We start from the raw sequence: 21,669 nt of genomic DNA on the forward strand, positions 1-21,669 counted from the left end.
TGTCATCGACGTCTTTTCCAAATTTGCCTGGGTCGTGCCCTTGACTTCCAAATCGAGCAGCGAGTTAGTGCGAGCCCTTCAACGGGTGTTGAAACAAAGCGGTCGTCACCCTCTTCGATGCCAAACGGACAAAGACACCGAATTTCTGAACCAAGCTTTCCAAAAAGAATTAAAGAAACGTGACATTCATTTTTTTACCACCGAGAATCCCGAAACCAAAGCCAGCATCGTGGAACGTTTTCAACGCACTTTGAAAGAACGCATGTATAAATATTTTACGCATCACCACACTCTGAAGTACATCGACATCTTACCGCACCTGGTACAAGCGTACAACCAATCTTACCATCGAAGCATCGGACGTGCCCCGCAAGACGTGACTCCCGACAACGAAGTGTTGGTGTTTGAGCGTCTGTTCGGTACGTCCCCGACGAGGGCTGTCCCCAAGAAAAGTGGAGAGTTGACCGTAGGAGATTGGGTGCGCATTGGCAAAACCAAACGCACTTTCGACAAAGGTTATTTACCTAACTGGACGACCGAATTGTTTCGTGTCACTGGACGAGTGCATGGCCGTCATCCTGCCGTCTATAAATTGGAAGACATGAACGGAGAAGTGCTCAAAGGAACGTTTTATTTGCCCGAGTTACAACGTGTCACCAAAAAAGAAGACGACGTGTACGACATCGAAAGCATTCTCGAACGCAGAACCCGTAAAGTGGGCAAACGACGTGTCAAAGAAGTCAAAGTACGTTGGAAAGGATATCCACCCAGTTTTGATTCTTGGATCGACGCTTCGCAAGTCATCGACTATAAAAAGAAGTGACCATCATGCCCTTTCACACAGACGCAGCTACGTCGACCATTCCTCCTTCACCTAGTTCTTCTGTGCAAGATTTACAAAAACAACCCTTGTGGGTGTGGTGTGGAGAACGTGTGCCTAAAACGCAAATCGTCTTTTTCTGCCAAATCTTCGTGGTGTATTGTGTCATCGGGGCAGCCATTGCCAATTTGAGTTTGCAACAAGGAGACAAACAATTGTGGACCATTTTATTGAGCAGTTGCATCGGTTACCTTCTTCCCAATCCCTCCCTGAAATTCTCCTCGAACGGGAACCACGGGAACTTTGTGTCCAGTGCCAGTGCCAGTCACCACTCCAACAACAACCACAACCAGAACCCCATTTTGGGCGGAGACACGCCTCTGACATCCACTAACCCCTCGGACAGCCACAGAACTCTGAAATTATGAGTCACGAAAACAAATTTTACTTAACCTTACCCAGTGACAGTTCCATGGAGGTGTTTCCCCACAACACGTTGTGCTGTTACACGGCTAAATTACCTCAAGCCATTCAGTTAGATCACGAAGCCCATTGGGAAGTGGCTTTATTAGAAATGATTCACCCTACACAAATCCAAAACATCACCGAAAAGCAAAACACTTTTGAGGTCGAAATCCTGAACCAACAATTACAAGAAGCCATGAATGACATCGGGTTTTCAGGGGACACAAGACCATCCAACAATTCACCCTTCAATATCTACACCTTGAAAATTCCGGCAGGGTTTTATTTTAGTGGCCAACATTTGGTGGACACCATTACTTCCAGGTTCGAGTTCGCCTTTGGCAAAGCCCTGAACAGAGTCAAAAAAAGTGTCACCCTGGAGTACCATAAAGTGGCTCGTCGCTTACTGATGAAATTTCAGGATACCCAAACGTTGTCCATCAGTTTTAATCATGACTTGTTTGATATTTTAGGTGGAGACACAAAAATGGCTCCAAATTTTAAACCGAAGATCAACAGCAATACGGAATTTTACGATTCCCTGTAGAACTGAACCAAGGACTGAATTTGATGTTCGTGTACTCCGATGTGGTGGAGTATAACGTGGTGGGACACACCTCTGTACCGTTACTGCGTGTCATTTCTTTCAAAGTGGATAGTACCACGACCAGTGACCAGGAAGGTGGAAACACCTATCACGTCCACCGGGAATTTGTGCATCTTCATTATTTGCCTGTCAGCAAGTCGTATTTGGACACGGTCAACATTGCTATAAAAGGAGATTTGGGACAAAATATTCCATTCACCAAAGGAAAAGTCACGGTGAAACTCCATTTTCGAAAACGGTTCTCTCACGACTCGTAAGTCATGTATCCAGTGTACCGAGGGGTTGCTCGACAGCGAGGACACGGTTTAGGAGATATGTTAAAATCGGCCTTTCGTTCGGTGGCCCCGGTGTTGAAGCCGATGGTTACACGCGGATTGCACGCCTTGAAAGATGCGGCACTGACGCAAGGCAAAGAATTTCTCCAACATGTCATCATCGACAAACAAAACCCTAAAGAAGCCTTCATGAGGGCTGGCAAAAATGTCTTGTTACAAACGGGCAAAGACATTTTAGGTCGACGAGACACACCTATAAATGCCCTGCACGCTACCGAGTCAGGCATTCAGCAAGGACAAGGCAGAAAGAGACGACGCAGAAAACACCCTTTCACCAGACTTCAAGCTAGAAAGGTCAAGAAAAGAAGAACCGTTCGAGACTTAGACGTTTTGGATTATTGAGAAAGAGACAAAAAAAAAAATGATGCACCGAGAGTCTTGCGCCTGTTCCAATATGGAACTGGATCTGTTTGCCATGCCCCCCACCATGATGACGATGCAAGAATCCCAGTGGGTGGAATTTCATCCCGTCTCCTCATTGACCGATTCCGCTCCCATCGAGTTTGAAATCAAAGGACAGCCCGAAGATTACATCGATCTGAATAGCAGTTACTTGTACTTGAAAGTCAAAGTTCAAGATAAGGATGGAAATGCTATAGACACTGAGCCAGTAGCTCCCGTCAACAATTTCATGCATTCCTTGTTTAGCGGAGTGGACTTGTACTTGAATAACAAACTAGTCAGTAGCAGCATGGATACTTACCCTTATCGAGCGTACCTGGAAAATCTCTTGACGTACGGAATAGACGTCAAGAACACTCATCTCAATGCCTGTGTGGTATGGGAAGCTGGCGATACAGGCGAATTTGAAACATTCAAAACTGATCCAACCAAAGAACACAATGCGGGATTTGTAGAACGAAGAGACAGAATCAAAGAAGGAAAGAGTTTAGAACTAATGGGTCGTTTGCATTTGGACATGTGGTTGCAAGAAAAGTATTTGCTGAACGGAGTGGATGTCCGCCTGAGACTGAATCGCAGCAGTGCCGTTTTCCATTTAATAGCTGATAGTGACGATAATTACAAAACCAAAATCCAAGAAGCCAGACTCTACGTACGCCGTGTGGAAGTGTTACCTAAAGTGGGAAACGACATCAGTCAGACGTTGAGCAGAACGACCGCCAAGTATCCCATCCGACGCGTAGAAGTGAAAACCTTCACCATTCCTAGGGGACAGCGATCCATGATCGAAGATCATCTGTTCCAAGGACAGTTACCCAAACGTTTAATCGTTGGTATGGTCGAGAATACAGCCTTCAACGGAGCTATCGCTAAAAATCCTTTCTACTTTCAACACTTTGACGTGTCCAAGATCGAAGTCAGTCGCGATGGCAAGACCTTGTGTACCCGACCTTTCGAACCTAAATTTGGTGACGGGAATTATTTGAGGTCGTACTTGTCCTTGTACGAAGCCACGGGACAGTTAGTAACCAACACCAGTCACGGCATTACGTACGAGGATTATGCAGGAGGCTACGCTTTGTGGGCTTTCGATTTCACTCCAGACCAAGGCAGCGACGAGGGACATTTCCACCCTATAAAATCCGGCCAGATTCGTGTGGAACTTCAGTTTGCAAAGCCACTGGACGAGACAGTGAACGCCATCCTGTATGCAGAATTCGATAATACCATAGAAATCAACAGTTTGAGAGAAGTCATCCTAGATTACTAGAAACCATGGAAGACTGTTATCCCTCTTTACCTAGTGGAGAAACTTTAAAGATGGAATGTGAGGAAACTGTGGAAGAAGAATCCCAAGACAAAGACGAAGAAGATATCATGATGAAGTCGAGATGGCCAGAACAAGAAGCCCATTTAGTCTGCTGTTTTGCCAAACACTTGGTCGAAAAAATGACGGAATTGATCAAGAAAAATTGCTATGGATGTCAAAACGCTCATCCCAGTCAAATTCAACACGATAAATGCCTGATGTTGAGTCAAGAAGAAAAATTGGACGAGTACCTGGACGAAGCTTGGAGTCTCATCTCGGACAAAGACGTGTTGCACCAGTGGTATAAAGACTTGCGTGAACATTCTTGTCCACCATTAACCACTCAAGAGATCCATCGTATCGAAGCTCTCCTGAATCAGAGTGAGGAGACGAAACGAAGAAACGGTTATTTGTCAGACATTTTCAAGCAAAAAGTCAGGATCGAATTGACGACTTATTATTGCTAAAGATGAACTCCCTCATCGCAAACCTCAAGACCATCTAGCTAATGTGATCAACATGGACGACAGTCATCTCCCAGGAACCCACTGGGTAGCCGTTTACTTTCCTCAAGAAGGATGTGTGGAATATTTCGATTCGTATGGATTGCCCCCTTTGGAAGACGATATCATTGACTTTATGAGAAGAAATGCTCAGACCACCCGATTCAATAATGTGAAATTACAAGGCACAGATTCGTTGGTGTGTGGACAGTACTGTGTGTATTTTCTGCATCATCGCAGCCTGGGCTATTCCTTAGAACATTTAGTGACTCATTTTGATCCTCGTTCTTCTACTAGAAACGATGTGAAAGTAGATCGATGGTTTTGTGACCATTATGCTTATCTTTTGTCTCAAGCTAGGAAACGTAGTGTCCATCAATGGCCTAATGACTTCCAACAGTGGAAATCACAATTTCATTCACAACGTTGTCAGCCCTGTTTAAAGTAGATTGTGAATTGAGAAAAAAATGTTTGTGATTTGAAACAATTGTTTGATGTTATATTGTTGGATTATTGTTTAAAATATGGTAGAGTTGTTGTTTAGTGTTAAGTGATTATTGAATAAAAAATGTTGTGTTTTGAAAAAAAAATGCCTTTGTGGTTTGTTTAGCTATAAGAATGTTTGATTCATGCTCTTTCATTTCTTACTATCCCTCTCATGACACTCATTGAACGTTGCGACTCGAAAACCGTGTGGGGGATGTTTTCCTTCACGTCCGCGCTTTGACTTTAAGAACCGGGGAAGTTTCCAGTCTAACCATCCATTGTCAACTCATCCTCCTACGAAGATGTGCTCCAAACTAGCTAAGCTCAACGAAGCCTACGTGAATTTGCATAGGGTCAGACACAGTCTGATACCGAAGCCAGAAGAAATAGAGAATGTGAGAATGCTAAAAGTCACTGAAGACCTGATAGAAGAGCTCTTCAGAGAAGAAGTGAACAGGGAGAAAGAAGAATGGACAGAGAAGTACAGACTTCAGAGACAGCAACAACAGCAGCAACAGCAGCAACAACAGCAACAGCAGCAGCAGCAGCAACCTGAACCTGACAGAGGCTTTGTCGATTGCCGTATCGACACCAAAGAGTTCTTCTTCTCTTTCCGAAGAAGCAGACCTATCGCCAGAAAGTCGATCCTCAGAGGACATCGCATTCTTAGAAACTAAAAAAGAATGCCAAAGCAAACAAAAAAACCCAGCCCTTTTAAGGGCTACCCCAATACTCTAGAAAAGAAATAACGATCAATTTGCCAATGTGTAGGTAGAGTAGTGTGAATATAAACACTAACTCTTTTAAAAAAATGTGAGGGTATGTGTTTGTGTGTTTGTGTTTGTAAGTGCTCAAGTACGTTGGTATGGATAGTAGATTAAAATGATGTCTTTTTTGGCGTTTGAGGTGTATATTTGGGGTTAGATTGGATTGCTTTGCGTATGTGGATAGTCTATTGAAGTGATTTATAAAAAAAATTTAAAATAGTGATGGGTAGCATGAAAAAGTGAGTGAGTGTTTCTTTTAGGTCAGCGCGTTGTTATTTTTTTTGGTCATGATCTAGGTAAGATCAATTTTATGTTTTTTAGGGGATGTTTTCCTTCACGTCCGCGCTTTCACTATAAATTGAAACTCGTTCGGCAGTCTAGCTACCCTTGTTGATTGATCAACACCAAAAATGAACACGAGATTGGCGAAACTGTTGGAACTTCATGTGCATCTGGAATATGCCAGGCGCCTGTTGAATGAACTGGCCGCGGAAGCCATTGTGGAAGACGGAAGGATGAGAGAGGAGGAGGAAAGAAGAAATAAAGAAGAGGAGGAGAGAAAATACAAAGAAGAGGAGGAGGAGAGAAGAAACAAAGAAGAGGAGGAGGAAAAGGAGAGAAGAAGAAGAAGAAATTTCAGAATCCCAGAGAGCGAAAATTGGGATTCTGAAGCCACATATCCTGCCTCTGCTCTCTCCCCCAAAAAGGTAAAAAGTAACTGGGGGACAAGATGTGTATGCGGCGCCAGGCCTGGAAGGTGCCACCATTAACCAGGTGTCCATGAAGTTCAAAAAAAACAGCCCTTTTCAGGGCTTCCCAATACTCTAGAAAAGAAATAACTATCAATTTGCCAATGTGTGTAGGTAGATTAGTGTGAATATAAACACTAACTCTTTATTAATAGTGCGAGTGTTTGTGTTTGTGTTTGTAACTGCTCAAGTAAAGTTTGTGTGAATAGTAGTTTCTTCATTGTTTCTTAGCGTATGTGGAGAGTATAGTTTGGGTTTTATTATATGAAATGAGAAAAGTGGGGGATATTTTCCTTCACGTCCGCGCGTTGTTTGGTCATGATCTAGGTAAGATCAATTTTATGTTTTTTAGGGGGATGTTTTCCTTCACGTACGCGCTTTTCGTATAAGAACCCACAGTATTCGTCGTTCAAACCATTCTACAAAGAAGATGGCTTCGAACCAACTTGACAAGATGCAAACGTTACAAGACGTTTTAGACAATTTAGGAATGATGGAGCAGATGTTAGTGAGGCTCAATGAAGACCACTATTCCTATAGTCCCCATCGTGTAAAGATGGAAATTAATAACTTGAGAAAAGTAAAGGACATAATAAGTGGTGTCATGAAAGAGATAAAGGAGGAGAAGGAGGATGAAGAGGAAAGGATAAAAATAAGAAAATGGAATGAAAAAATTGAAAAAGAAGAAGAAAATGAGAAGAGGAAGAAAGAAGAGGAGGAAGAGAAGAAAGAAGAGGAGGAGAAAAAAAAGAAGAGAAAGAGTGTTGGTGAGAAAATAAGAAGTTGGTTGAGAAAAAGAAGAAATTAGAAGCAGAAGAAAAACCAAAGGCCCTTTTCAGGGCCAGCCATATTTCTCGAAAAGAGAATGACTTTTCAATTGCCTACCCCTTTTTTTAAATTTTTTTTTTTAAAAAAAAAAAAAAAATCCCATGTTCAATTCCCCTTGTCCCTAAACAAGCCCAGACTCTATTCCCCATGTTAAATGCCCCTTGTACGTAAAGTGGCCCACGATTTATTCCCATGTTAATTCCCCTTGTACGTAGATTTGCCCACGATTTTTCGCCATGTTAAATTTCCATTGTACGTAGATTTGCCCGGGGGGGGGGGTCTGTAATGCTAATTCCCATTGTACGTAGGGTACCCCTACTTACTACTCACCCAGTAATTGTCAATTAGCCCCACACGATGATATTTTTATACCCATTCAATTTAAATTATTTTAAATTATTGTCGTACAAAATTGAATAGGCGGCTTCTCCTCGATTTTCGTTCTCGCCACTCCTTCGAACTTTCAGCCACAAATTTCGATCTTGTTATAGTTAAAGTGCAGTATCGTAGTTGGCATTCATTCCTTTTCTTTATGGTACCCTGGGAATTTTATCACGCATGGATGGCAGTTTATTGTCATAAACGATTCCAAACACGGATGGCTGATGATAGTGTTACAATGTGCACCGAACTGTCTTACTTAGAGTAGGAATGATCGCCAAAATGATTGACAATTATTTCATATCGCATTTTGGCTTTCAATGATACATGCCTGTCGATCTATTAAATATTTTTTAAAAAGAATCTTGAAACTTTATTTTCTGTTAGATTTTATTGTTTCTAGCATGTTTCATTTCACAGTGCACATGCAGTTACTTGACTTTTCACCTTTTTATGTCTCATCACAGAAAAATCCTTGATGGCATCAGCCTTGACCATACACAAGACAAATTCAGGAAACAAAAATTAATGTATAAATATGCTTCAACTAAAGCAATGCAATAAACACGATACAGCTGACGGTTTTTAGTCACTGGCTGGCTAACTAGTTGTCTCCTCACAGCGTGTTTGCAAAAGGTTATCTTAATCCTTAACCCTTATTTCTTCCGATGATATTTCGAAATATGGAATGTGACTGTAGTAGCGATCAAGGTGAAACATTTAGAACTTGTACAGAGCACTGAAAAATAACCTCAAGGCCCAGTCATCAGATGTCACATTCTTTGTACCTTTTATCAATACAGCCTACATATTTTTAGCTTTCCTAACAAAACAAGCAAGCATGCAGCATATATATACATACATCTATAAATAATACTATCATGCAAGTTAGAGAATTTTTAATTCGTACTCTACGAAGATTCGAACCCAGGTCCGCGGGTAAACGGCACCCATCGCCTTAATTCTCCTCTATCTACTCAGTCATTCCTTATTCCTATGAATACAATCAAGGTATATAGAACTAATTATAGAAAATTATAAATATACACCAGACAGAACGGAAAGTATTATTTCTGGATTCTATAGAAGAACGCTTGATTTCTTTCATAGGAATCCGGAATGACTGTGTAGATGCATGATAATTAATTACTAGGTCGTCATGTGAGTGTGTCTGCTACACATGAGTGCATATTACATCGAATGAGTAACATCAGTTTTTGGTGATGCGTGCTTAGTCGTGAGGGAATATGGGTGTGTGCAGGCAAGGCGATGGGTGCCGTTTACCCGCGGACCTGGGTTCGAGTCTCCGTAGAGTACGAATTAAATAATTTCTAACCTGTATGATAGTATTATTTGTATTAAAATATTAATTCTGCCTACTATTATCAAACATTCTTCTATAGTACTTTCCGTTATGTCTGGTGTATATTTGTAATTATATATATATATATATATATATATATATATATATATATATATATATATATATATATATATATATATATATATATATATATATATATATATATATATATATATATATATATATATATATATCTGAGTGATACCTTTCATCTCTGACCAATCCTTAGCTGCGTTTCCTATTCTCCTTTTGCATTTGGTCTCTATTTATATACAGTTATTGTGTGTTGTTGGTAATACTGATGCAAATAACCATTAAATTGTCAAGGCACTCATCTAGCCCATTTCAGTCACTGTGCCCTTTAACACGTGGTGTTATTTTGATCCACCTCGTCTCATAATGGCCTGTACTATGTCGCTTTATGGCACATTTGGGAGCTGTTTAACTCTGCATATCTTATGTTATAACAAATGTACCACAGAATTAGAGTTATAATTATTCTCCTTTTCAAACTTTGGCATATTTTCCTTCCTGGATCCTTTTTATGTGACATTAGCAAGGGCTAATGTATCACGTTATCTCTAACTTTGTGGAGTGAAGCTTCACTTTATCTCTAACTTCTTGGAGTGAAGACGTTTTCTCGTGCATAAACATTAAATAATCATTTCTTGCAGCGTTAGTTCGCGCTACTGCTATGTATATTTAATCCGAATTGTGTGCTGAACGTATGTCCATTGTTGTAAGTTACAAACAACATGTTTTCATAGCTAACTTTTTTCTATGATTGTACGTTGTAAACGAGTTCAAGGTCAATCTTGTTTACAGTTAGACTAGGTTCCCCGTTAGAAATCTTCCCATTCTATTAAGTTATAGGTCAAGTGAAAATATATATAAATAGGGGTTTGAAAACAAATTATTTATTCCTGTTTTAGACAAGTCTTTCATATATGAAGTGAGAGGAAATATTTATCTAAAATATTCATAGGAATTACTAAAATGCTCATTTATCTTTTGTATTTATACACACTACTTTGGATATATTGTGAGATCGTTCAAAGACATCCTGGATGGCATCATTGTGTTACAGAAGATATTTGATTGTAATTCATTCAGAACATTCAATATTTTTGAAATTGTGATATACTATTTAGGATTTTTTGCGATTTAATTCACAATACCCTGTCCCTTAAACTTTACTTTGTATTGAAGAGAAATAAATAACTTGTTGATTGTACTTAAATTGCTTGTTTCACTTCTTCCTGTTACATATTTTAAAATCAACACTCTAGAAATTGTCAACATAATTTATAGTCGCCATCTTGAACTTGCGATTCTTTTCAATTATTGTCTGACCGATGGCCTGGGTTAAAAGCAAACATTTCACGGTCACAAAGACATCGTATGTTGACAGACTGCATGTGACTGATCTTGCTCATCTCTTCCAGGTCCTCCAGGCGAACCTGCCGGACTGTACGCTGAAAAAGGCCAAAGGAATTCCACAACAATACGTCTTTACTGGACATGGAGCACTGCAGCCGACAACGGGGCGCCAGTTGAATATTACATTATAGAGGCCAGAACAAATTTTGACCCAAAATGGAAGGTTTTGGAAGCAGGTAGGGAATGTCGGGCTCACCTCTGTAAAATTGGATGTAATTATATTTGGTGGATTTGATTCCAATATGCATTAGTTTCTTTATTGTATTGCCTAGTTCTAAATTAATCTTATTGCTGTTTTCAGTTTTTCATTTCGATGGATTTATTTATTCAAATTATTATTTACTGGAAATAAAAAATGCTCAGACTGGAACATTAGTTTGGATTTATAGTGAATACAGACAAGCCAAATTCAAAGAAAACCAACATATTATATATATATATATATATATATATATATATATATATATATATATATATATATATATATATATATATATATATATGACATAATTGACTAAGTTTAATTACATTTATATGGTAAGTTAAGTCCCAAACTAATGCTCTCTCTCTCTCACATACAAACACAGACACACATACACGCGCACGCATAAACTAAAATATATACATTATCACGCTATCAGTTGCAGGGACAATGCATCACCCGGCTCTTAAATTCTTCTTCTTATGATCAGTCGCATAAAATCGTCTGTTCTTTTGAAGGAATTCCAAACCAGATGACAGAGTTGCTAAGTCCAGAATATCCAAATCGACGATCTTATGTGGTTCATAATCTGAGTCCCCACACAGCATACAGTTTTCGAATCAGGGCTGGTAATGTTCCCCACGGTGCAGGGGATCCTAGCATCCCAACTGGTAATATTGCTAGCTCTATCGCTGATTTTACTATCTTCTTGTCATTAATTTACCCCTTGATGTGTTGAAATGAGCAAAGCGACATTATGCAGTTTGCCTTCAAATTTAGCCGACCGTTTTCCAGTATGGGAGCCTACTCTACGCCTCGGTAATATATGTTTTGATAGTTGAGACATCTCTTTATCAAAAGCTATTAACGACAAAATACACTCATCAGATAGAAATAAATTTTACTGAAAAATTATTCAAGTGTAGCACATTAAAAGGAATCGACATTTTAGTACTCATATATGATATTAGTACAGATTTTGATTGAGTACTCATACATGATATTAGTACAGATTTTGATTGAGTACTCATATGATATTTGTGCAGATTTTGATTGAATACTCATATATGATATTAGTACAGATTTTGATTGAGTGCTCATATATGATATTGGTACATATTTTGATTGAGCGTTGCAGCATCAGCTTTTTTGTCAAGCATTTAATGTAGACCTCCAAGCGGCCCTGGACGAGTTTTTGTTGAAAATAGCAGGTTTCATTGAGAGGAGGAATTTTAAAGCCCGCAAGAGAACACAGGTGCACAAACACAAGAGAAACAACCATGGAGTCGGCGTATATGATTACTGGCCACTGCTGCTAGCGTCATTCTATTTTTAACTAATGCCACTTCGTATTAATACCAAGATGAGTACGAACACCACGCTTATCGCCCCTGCATCACTAGGTTACTCTCAATTTAGTTTATTTCACAGCTGTGTTGAAACTACTTCAGAAACAAATTTGTTGTGTGAGTGCACTGTTACTGGTATAGAAATATAGGTATGCACCACTGGTGTGGCAAAGAGAAACGGTCAGTTAGAATTGGTAGTAGGACAAACTTCCTGTGAGGTTGAAATTTCAGAAAATCTAACAATAATATAGCACTTGATTTCTTACCTGACTGTTGAATTTCGGTTAACATGCACTTATTTCAAAAGTGACCTAACTGTCTATTAAAGACATGTTCAACAACCACGAGGCACTCTCCGCATCTTCTCTTTAGTAGTGCGACACAAAAACACAGTATCTAATGACAATTACTGACTCACTGCTCACTGCTCACCTCGGCTAACACGCACGAAGTTGTTAAATTCCTTACAACTTACTATTTTCTCTTGACTGTTTTCAAAGCTGCAAGTGATCTTTAGCTTTATTATACTTACCGCGTGCAATTGTCTTGAAAGCATTTATTGTTTTGATTTCCTGCCATTAGTCCCATTTCCATTTAGGGATAAAAGGTCAAAAATAGTTGTGTGTGTGTGTGTGTGTGTGTGTGTGTGTGTGTGTGTGTGTGCGTGAGTGTGGGTGTATGTTTATAGAATTTTAATGCAGCTTTAACAATTTTCAGTCCTGTCGCTACGATGTCTGCAGTGTGACAGTTTATAGTGATATCTATAGCAATGGATTATCATGGCGCAGACATGTAGCACGATGTCCCCACCCAGCCACATTATCCTGACACCAGGCCGACTAGTTCTCACACCTAGCCCCTTAATGCTGAGCGCCAAACAAGGCAGCTGCTAGTACCACTATATATATATATATATATATATATATATATATATATATATATATATATATATATATATATATATATATATATATATATATATATATATATATATATATATATATATATATATATATACTGTTTGATTTTCACGTGAACATTGGTACTTATATTTTTCTGGTCTCTTATTCAACTTTGTCGCCAAATGAAATTATACCAGACTTAATCTAAAGATATGTGATATAAAGCTAGCGAACCTGAAAGAAACGTTGAAACTTCAGATTACTAATTCTTGGTTCTTTAATGATTTTAATTAGGGTTCTATCTTATGCCTTCTGACAAACCGACGGTGTCTCCGATCAATGTCGGTGGTGGTGGTGGCAGTGAAGGAACTCTCACGATTACATGGGATGTAAGTTGTTTTTAAAAAGCATGAGTAGAGAAATCTCTGATCAGTTATGACGCGAAATCACAGAAACAAATCTTCAAACATTAATTTCCTCTGAGACTCGTGTGTATATAAAAACTGCAGACACAATTCTTAGATGACAGTTCAATAGATAACGATCTAATCCAACCCTAAGTTTAAAGAAAGAAGAATGCTTCTTCTACCTCTGATTTCACTGGGCACTTCAGACGGGATGGATACACAAAAAACGTTGGATGTTTTGCCGCATACATGAATCATATTGTAGTTTACTATTGATGAATATTTGGTAAATGCTAAGTGACAAAATGAAATTCGTACACATCAAAAAGGACAATTCATAAAATTTCGAATATTCTCACATAGGTCTAATTATATATTTGATATGCTATTGTATTGCTTGTCTGGCTCGTACCCTTTCTTATATAACTTAATTCACCAAGAAGGGACAATATGCATGTGAAAAGCTAGTATCTGGTAAATCAAACGATATCACTAAATTTTAGTAGATATTTTGATGCAGAACGCTGCAACATAAGACGCGAACATCTCTAAATGAACATCTTTGAATGTCAGGTGGAATGTCAGGTCATGTAAGTAGAAAAAAAAAGAAAGTCTCAAAGTAATCACAGCTTAAATCCAATATTATCATTTGAACTTTCCTCAAGTTTTTCAAAGACATTTTAAGACACATCTGTATTTAATTTTGAAGACGATTGTATTATTATTACGTTTTTCAAAGACATTGTAGGACAGATCTGTATTTAAAAATCTTGATGACGATTGTAATTTTATTATTATTATTATTATTATTACAGCCTTTGAACAGGGCAGATGAGGCGGGACTTGGTTTCGGATATGAAGCTTTCTGGAAACTTACGAACGAAACAACTTGGTCTAATGTATGTAATTTTTAATCACGTGCGTGTCAGTTTGTATTGATGTAGTAGGTCAGTTAGGAATATAGACACATATACATGTGTTTGTTTATAGACATGTGTTAATGAACAGACTGATGTTCATACACACACACACACACACACACACACACACACATATATATATATATATATATATATATATATATATATATATATATATATATATCGTGTTTCGATTTAAATCTATATTTTACTGATATGTTTTATAATGCAGAGAAAACAATAACCCCACAAAAAGGGTCAAAAATATTATTTAATTTGATTATGTTAGTGTTGAAATGTTACTTGTGTTTAAGCATATGCTGATGCCAAAATTAAGCAAAGTGAAAATAGTAAACTATTATAGCATATGTTTACTATAAAGTTTTCATTTTATCCCTGAAAAATAATTTTGTTTTACAAGTAGTTGGAAAATTAAACTTAACTTATTATATATAATCAGAGGCATTGCAACTTCCCAAGCAAACAAGAAAAGGGGGGCCCAAATTCACATTAAACATCCTTTTATTGGAAAGGGGTCCCAGAATTAAATTTTGCTGAGGCGGTCATTACATTCTTGCTACGTCATTGCATATAATACATTCCATATATCAGTTATATGGCACTGTATTGTTAGATGGTTCATGTCGCTCACAGTGAATATTTGAAAGTTATTTAGACCTTTAGAAATGTTCATCCTATTTAGTTTAGCTAACACCTTTTTAAACAACAATTGATTTATTATAGATTAAATAATTATGATTTACTTGAATTATTATAGGCAAATCCTGACGCGTAAGGATTTTCTGTTTTACCCATGTTGTCCATTTTCCTTTCCTATACTCATACATACATATTTTTGAAATTCTAATATTGTTCCCATTTTTATATTTTCACAGGTTCTCGTCTTTTCCCAATCCCATATAGTTCCCATTTCAACTCCTACCTCGTAATGCTAGTTGCGATTCTCATAGGATCTGGCCATACTGTTGCGATGTTTTGCATCTTAATGATGGTTTTCGTTGGTCACTCTGTCTGTCCATTTGATATCCAACCTTCTTAAGACACTTATTATTAAGTATTTTGCCTTTTTGTCCTTCCAAAAGATTCTAATCCACAGGAAAGTACCAACTAATAGTGTGAAGGTAAAGATGCAGATTTTAATGTTTACAATAATGACTCTGGATCTACAAATAGACTTCGGAATGACAGGTGCTTGATGTTCACTGTAAAAGCACTGTCGAGTTTTCCAATATCAGCACATACGGAAGTTCATAAGCTATATTATAATAACACAGATGCATTAGTGCACTTTTTGCAAAAGGCTAACAAATATGCCTTTATGTTTGTTTTTCATTTTATGAAGAGGATGATACCGACTCAGTCTTGTATTTCATGGTACCTCAAATAGTTCTATATCACCCACCGTTCATATGATTGAATGCTTTATCAAAATAGGTGAAATGTAGGTAAAGCGGAAGTTCAAATTGACTGACTTTTTCTTGATTAAAGTAATGTTGTGTCTTGATCTGTTTCTTTTCTCAAACCTTATTGCTTATTGTTGGTTTTAATTTGCTTTTATCAAGTTATAACGTAAAATGAGCTCCTTTCAAGGTAGTTTTAAGGAGAAGCTTTTCTTCCAGTGTTTCGATAGTTCGGTATAAAATTTGTTCTTTAATACGTATGAAAGCTTCTGCAGCGTGGACTCTGCTACCTTTAATGCATCATCTGCAGTTATGCTTTTGATGAAATATTATTCACACCTTCTTTTTGTTGAATGCTCTTTAACACTTTTTGTGTTTGCTTTATGTTTAATTCTTTATATAGATGCGGATTTATGTACATTTCAAATGGTTTCATGAACCCTCTTATTGGAGCGTTTTCTTGGCAAGGCCAGTTGAAGACTTCTTAGAAGTTCTTCTCATTCATATGTGTGACTATTTACCTTGGTAACTAATTGTCCACGTTAATCTTTCACAAACTTTTGCCCTTCTACTCAGTTGCTTTGTTGTGGCTGATAAAATTTGTAGAGCCATTTTGGTTGCTGCTTCTTTTGCGCAGCTCACTGTCTCGTCTTCAGTTTTTCTTTCTTTACCATTAAAGATTTTACAACTTAATGTGCTTTTTGCCTTGGACTTTCTCCAAACATTTGGGGTGGGGTGGGACGTTTTTGTTCTTATGCCCAGATCGGCTTCACTTTTTTCCATTTTGTCATGTCTCCTCAAGTCAACCGTTCATTGTTAGTGTTTTGCTTCAGTGTCTATAACAATTAACTATGTTGCTTCAGTGTCTATAACAAGTAACTATGTTTCTTCAGTGTCTATAACATTTAACTATGTTCCAAAGTTTTACACATTTTGGTCCTCGTTCTGTTTTTCTCTTGGAACGTTTGGCAATAGTTTTTCGGACCTAATTTTAAAAAATCTTCACTGTTGTATTCCTTGAGCTTTTTCCACGTCAGATTTAAATCTTATCATATTTCTTACAGTTGCATTGGCATGCTTATTTTGGATACAATCGTAAGATCCATATGTCTGCGCCTCGCGTAACATACACATCTTCAAGTGTCCTTTATCATTATGCACGGATGGCAGTACTTGGTTTTGCTTTTCAGAATGACTATCTAGTGACACCTATGTAATTTTATGGCATGCATAATGCTAGAATTGTATCACTCACTGTATCACAGGAACATATATAAATTTTGCAATTATTAGTCATTTCAAGACCATATATATATATATATATATATATATAATTCGCATGTTAGATTTTGTGACTTTGTGACAATGTAATGTTAATAATTGTTATGATTATTAACTTCAAATTTTATATATATTTTTTCTAAGTTGATTAAGTTGTTCTTGTTGTGGGGTTTAACGCCATTTTTCAGCACATGATAAGCTATGCATGGCAGCCAGTATTAATGGTGGAGAAAGAACCCGGGAAAACCCCGAGAAGAACCACCGACCCACGAGAAGCTTTTGGCAAGCTTTCTCACATACCCACATTGGACGATTCCTAGACTCGAACCCACACAAACAGAGGTGAGATGGCAGTGATCCGTAACGCAGAGCGCTTTAGACCACTCGGCCACTCGGGGTCCCAGTTGATTAAGTAAGTAAGTATGAACCGAACAAAAGTGTTCTGCGGACTATGGGACTATGGGACTATGGAATCGCATACTAGCCTTTTGAGATATTTATTTCGAAATGTTACTTGAAGGAAAAGAATTGTGTGAGGTTCTTCATTATGTCGTCTGTCTATCTCAGCGATTTATTTCTAAATGATTGATCGATCCAGCTTTCAGCTTTATAATTCAGAAGTTTCAAAGTGATATTACTTATTTGGGAATTAATATTACTATATATTATAAACTGTTCCCATTCGAATTATGTTTCACCCTGTTTTCCATTTCTAGTGTTTATCATTGGATTTGAGAGACATTGTTAACTTTCACTTTTTGAGTGTCATTACTATTTCTTTTCCTGTTAGAGTAGAGTTGGAAACGTTACCAAATACACGGTAACACTAACCAGAGACTTATATTACCTTCTTTATGACGTAAAAGTATGTGCCTACAATGACATTGGATACGGACCTGAATCTTCTGTCAACCAAATCTATTCTGCAGAAGGAGGTATATTATGTTATAGTGTAGTATAGTATAGTATAGTATAGTATAGTATAGTATAGTATAGTATAGTATAGTACGGTACGGTACAGTACAGTATAGTATAGTATGTACATGTGTATGTGTGTTTGTGTCTGTATGTGTGGTGTGTGTGCGTGTGTTTCTTTTGTATAATTTGGTTTTTTAACGTAGCTTTAACAATTTTTCAGTCATATCGCTACGATGTCTGCAGTGTGGCAATTTATAGTGCATCAGGAGCATCATGCCACAGACATGTAGTATCATGTCCCACCCAGTCACATTATCCTGACACCAGGCCGACCAGTCTTAACACTAACCTCTTAATGCTGAGGCAGATGTTAGTAACATTTTTATAAGTCTTTGGTATGACTCGGCCGCATTTGAGTCGGTCGCTCTAACAACTTGGCCACGGGAGCGGTCTAGTCTAGTCTAGTCTAGTCTAGTATAGTATAGTACACGTATGATATATGACATTTATCCAGTTCAATTTTATTTATTACAAGGTGTAGTAAATGGCAGATTCCAATGTTTTATTGGTCTGAAACAAATATAAAGTGCTGTCAAATCGTAACTTGATTGGTCATGTTAAGGGATAACATTGTCAAATGTAAAAGATGTTGTTGGTCTGGATCCTGTATGACGTGCAGCTTATTGAAGGTTTTATACGTACAGATCAGGTTTAACATTATTTTATTATAAAGTTTAATTTATTACTACTACTAATAATAATAATAATATTAATGTTAATAATAATAATAATAATGAGGACTTTATATAGCGCCTAATCTTTAGAAGCTCTAAGCCCTTTACAAAATTAGACAACACCTATTACATAAAAAACATATATAATGATATTATTGCAAAAAAACAAACACCATGAAATTAAATAACATAACAAACATTCTGAAAATATTTAAGGTAGGGAACATTATTAGGTCTTTAAGTTTGTTCTTGCAGTCGAAATAAGTGAGTTTTAAGAGCACTCTTGAATGGGATCACTGTGTCTTTGTGTGTAAGTTCAGTGGGCAATTCATTCCACGTTGCTGGACCCTGGGATGCAAAAGAACGTTGCCCATATGACTTCGTTTTCGTAGTGGGAATAATGAGTATACGATTGTCAGAAGAGGAGCGTAAGTATCTTGCTGGTGTGTACACCTGCGTGAGGTCGGATAGGTATGTTGGAATGGAGTCCGTCAGTGAAACGTAGCACAGAGAACAAATTTTGTGTTTGATTCTGGATCAAATGGATAGCTAGTGTAGGGTTCAGAGCAGCGGAGAGGTGTGCTCTGATCGTGGTACTCTAAGTATGATCCGATCAGCTGTGTTTTGAACTTTTTGAAGTTTCTGAAGTAGATATTGAGATGAACCTGACACAATTGAGTTACAATAGTCCAGTCTTGAGAGTACTAATGAACATACAAGTATTTTAGTGCATCATCTGAAAGATATTTGCGAATGGGGCCGACGCGTCTCAGCTCAAGATATGCAGATACGTTGGTGTTACTCATATTTATTGTTTGAGGTAAAGGATGTGACTGAGAACGTCTTTGTGTTGTGGTCAGAATGGTCTCAGTTTTATCATCATTCATCTGCAGCTTGTTACAAGTCATCCATAAGTTCACATCAGAAATGCACCTCTTTACACCTTAGATGGTAGCATCAACTTCAGTTGGGTGTCTAGATTTGCATATTTGGGTGTCGTCAGCGTACAATTGGTGAGACACTGGATGATGATCTATGACATTTGAGAGCGGTTGAGTGTATAGAATGAAGAGAACAGGTCCAAGAACTGGCCCCTGTGGAACACCACAACATGTATTAACTGGGCTGGAGTGTATTCCAATTGCATACACTATCTGAGTCCTGTTGACCAAGTAGGACTTGAACCACAGTAAGGCTGTATCATGACTGCCAGATACATGCTGGAGACGGTGAAGTAATATATCATGGTCTATTGTGTCAAATGCTTCAGATATATCAAGGAGAGTGAGGACTGTAATCTTTCCGCTATCCCAAGCAGAGAGAATGTCCTTTACTTTTAGAAGAGTAGTTTCAGTACTGTGGCAAGGGCGATATGCAGATTGTACATGGCTAAAAAGTCTGTTTGAATTCAGATGACATACAAGCTGGGATAGAACAACCTTTTCTAAGATTTTTTTGTATGAATGTGAGATTAGAAACTGGGTGTTAGTCTTTTAAATCGTTATGGTCGAGTATTGATTTCTTCAGCAGAGGCTTTACAATGGCAGTTTTGAAAAATGATGGGAATTCCCCGGATGAGAGAGAGGTATTAATAATATCAGTTAGTGAAGGCAATACTGGATCTAAGCACTCAAGCAGCAGTGATGTTGGAATTGGATCAAGTTCACAAGACTTTGGTGCACTCTTCATCATGATTGTACGTACTAAATCCATAGAGACAGGTTCAAATGCTGCTAATGGTTGCCACTCAAATTCTGTATCCCAACTGTATGGTGACGACGAGTCAATTAAAATTGTGTTCTCAAGCTTATCTCTAATGGTTTGTACTTTGTTACGGAAGAAATTTGCAAACAGGTCCGGAAGGTCGACTAGAGAGACGGTAGTTGAAAGTGGTGTACATTTGTTCCTCGACATTAGCTTGTTAGTAATCTCGAAGAGCTCTTTGCAGCTGGAACTTTCCATGATCTTAGTACTGTAGTTGGCTGATTTCGCTGCATGGACAATGTTTGTGACGTTCGTAATAAGTTTGATTTAGATAAAGGTAATGGTTATATGGACCTCTTACAATTTCAGATAATTCATATGTTTTGTTGATTGGACCATGTATTGCATATGGCTATTCAAACGTTTTGTTTATAGAACCATTTATAACATATGGTCATTCTGTGTTGAAGCCTGAACAATATATGGTCATTCAAACGTTTTGTTTAAGGAACCTACATGGCTTTTCAAATATTTTGTTGGTTGGACCATTACTGGATATGGCTATTCAAATATTTCGTTTTGTTTTTGGACCATGTATTGCATATGGCAATTCAAATGTTTTGTTTTTGGACCATGTATTGCATACGGCAATTCAAATGTTTTGTTTTTGGACCATGTATTGCATACGGCAATTCAAATCTTTTGTTGATTGGACCATGTTGATTGGACCATGTATTGAATACGGACATTCAGATATTCTCTTTTTGGACTCTGTATTGCATATGGGTGTTCAAAGGTTTTGTTTATTGAACCATGTATAGAATATGACCATTACAAAGTTTTGTTAATCTCACCATGTCGAATATATTGGCATTCAAACGTTTTGTTTATTGGGCCATGTAAACTATTTGGCCGCTTCAAAGGGTTTGATTTCTTTGTGTTTTGTTTATCGCCAGGCATAGCATTTGACAAAGGCAAAACACTAATGGCTTGTATAAGGAGGAATGTGTCGCCTATTTAAAAGCGATGTTCACCTAGACGGGAGAAAACATTTGATTGTTTCCAACACCTACTTGGTTCGGGCCAGTTCTTCCTTGATTTTCATTCAGCCGTGCACAGCTTGGAACGACCCTAATTGAGTTAATAAATATAACTGTAAATAGTCGAGTATTGACCATACTTTGTTATACTTTGGGCTTTTCGGTACAGAATTTAATATTTATGAACCATGACCTAATAACCTAAAATAGCTATCCATACAAAATTGATCTTGCACGTTATCCCATGACGTTGGAGAAAACAGTCCATAAATGTATTTTATCAATGTATAAATTAAGCCAATAGTTCGCAAAATTTGAAGGATATGATAAGTATTA

At 37.7% G+C, this 21,669-nt stretch overlaps 1 protein-coding gene across 5 annotated transcripts in view; it reads left to right on the forward strand.

Moving 5' to 3' along the window:
• LOC149780082 (contactin-like) overlaps positions 1 to 21,669 on the forward strand; it is a 139,970-nt gene that overhangs the window by 86,599 nt on the left and 31,702 nt on the right. For 3 of the 5 annotated variants that reach the window (XM_089936842.1, XM_089936844.1, XM_089936843.1), the window contains 5 exons: positions 10,461 to 10,631; positions 11,176 to 11,328; positions 13,203 to 13,297; positions 14,131 to 14,214; positions 17,728 to 17,872. In XM_089936842.1, the coding sequence (XP_089792968.1) occupies positions 10,461 to 10,631; positions 11,176 to 11,328; positions 13,203 to 13,297; positions 14,131 to 14,214; positions 17,728 to 17,872 (648 nt within the window). Of the gene's footprint in view, positions 1 to 10,460; positions 10,632 to 11,175; positions 11,329 to 13,202; positions 13,298 to 14,130; positions 14,215 to 15,013; positions 15,028 to 17,727; positions 17,873 to 18,075; positions 18,225 to 21,669 lie in introns of all 5 variants that reach the window. The other 2 variants (XR_016415001.1, XR_016415000.1) reach the window with 2 other exon arrangements.

The sequence above is a fragment of the Sinohyriopsis cumingii genome, chromosome 16 (genome assembly GCF_028554795.1).
Source record: "Sinohyriopsis cumingii isolate HCF-2022 chromosome 16, ASM2855479v2, whole genome shotgun sequence".
NCBI classification, from domain to species: Eukaryota; Metazoa; Mollusca; class Bivalvia; order Unionida; family Unionidae; genus Sinohyriopsis; species Sinohyriopsis cumingii.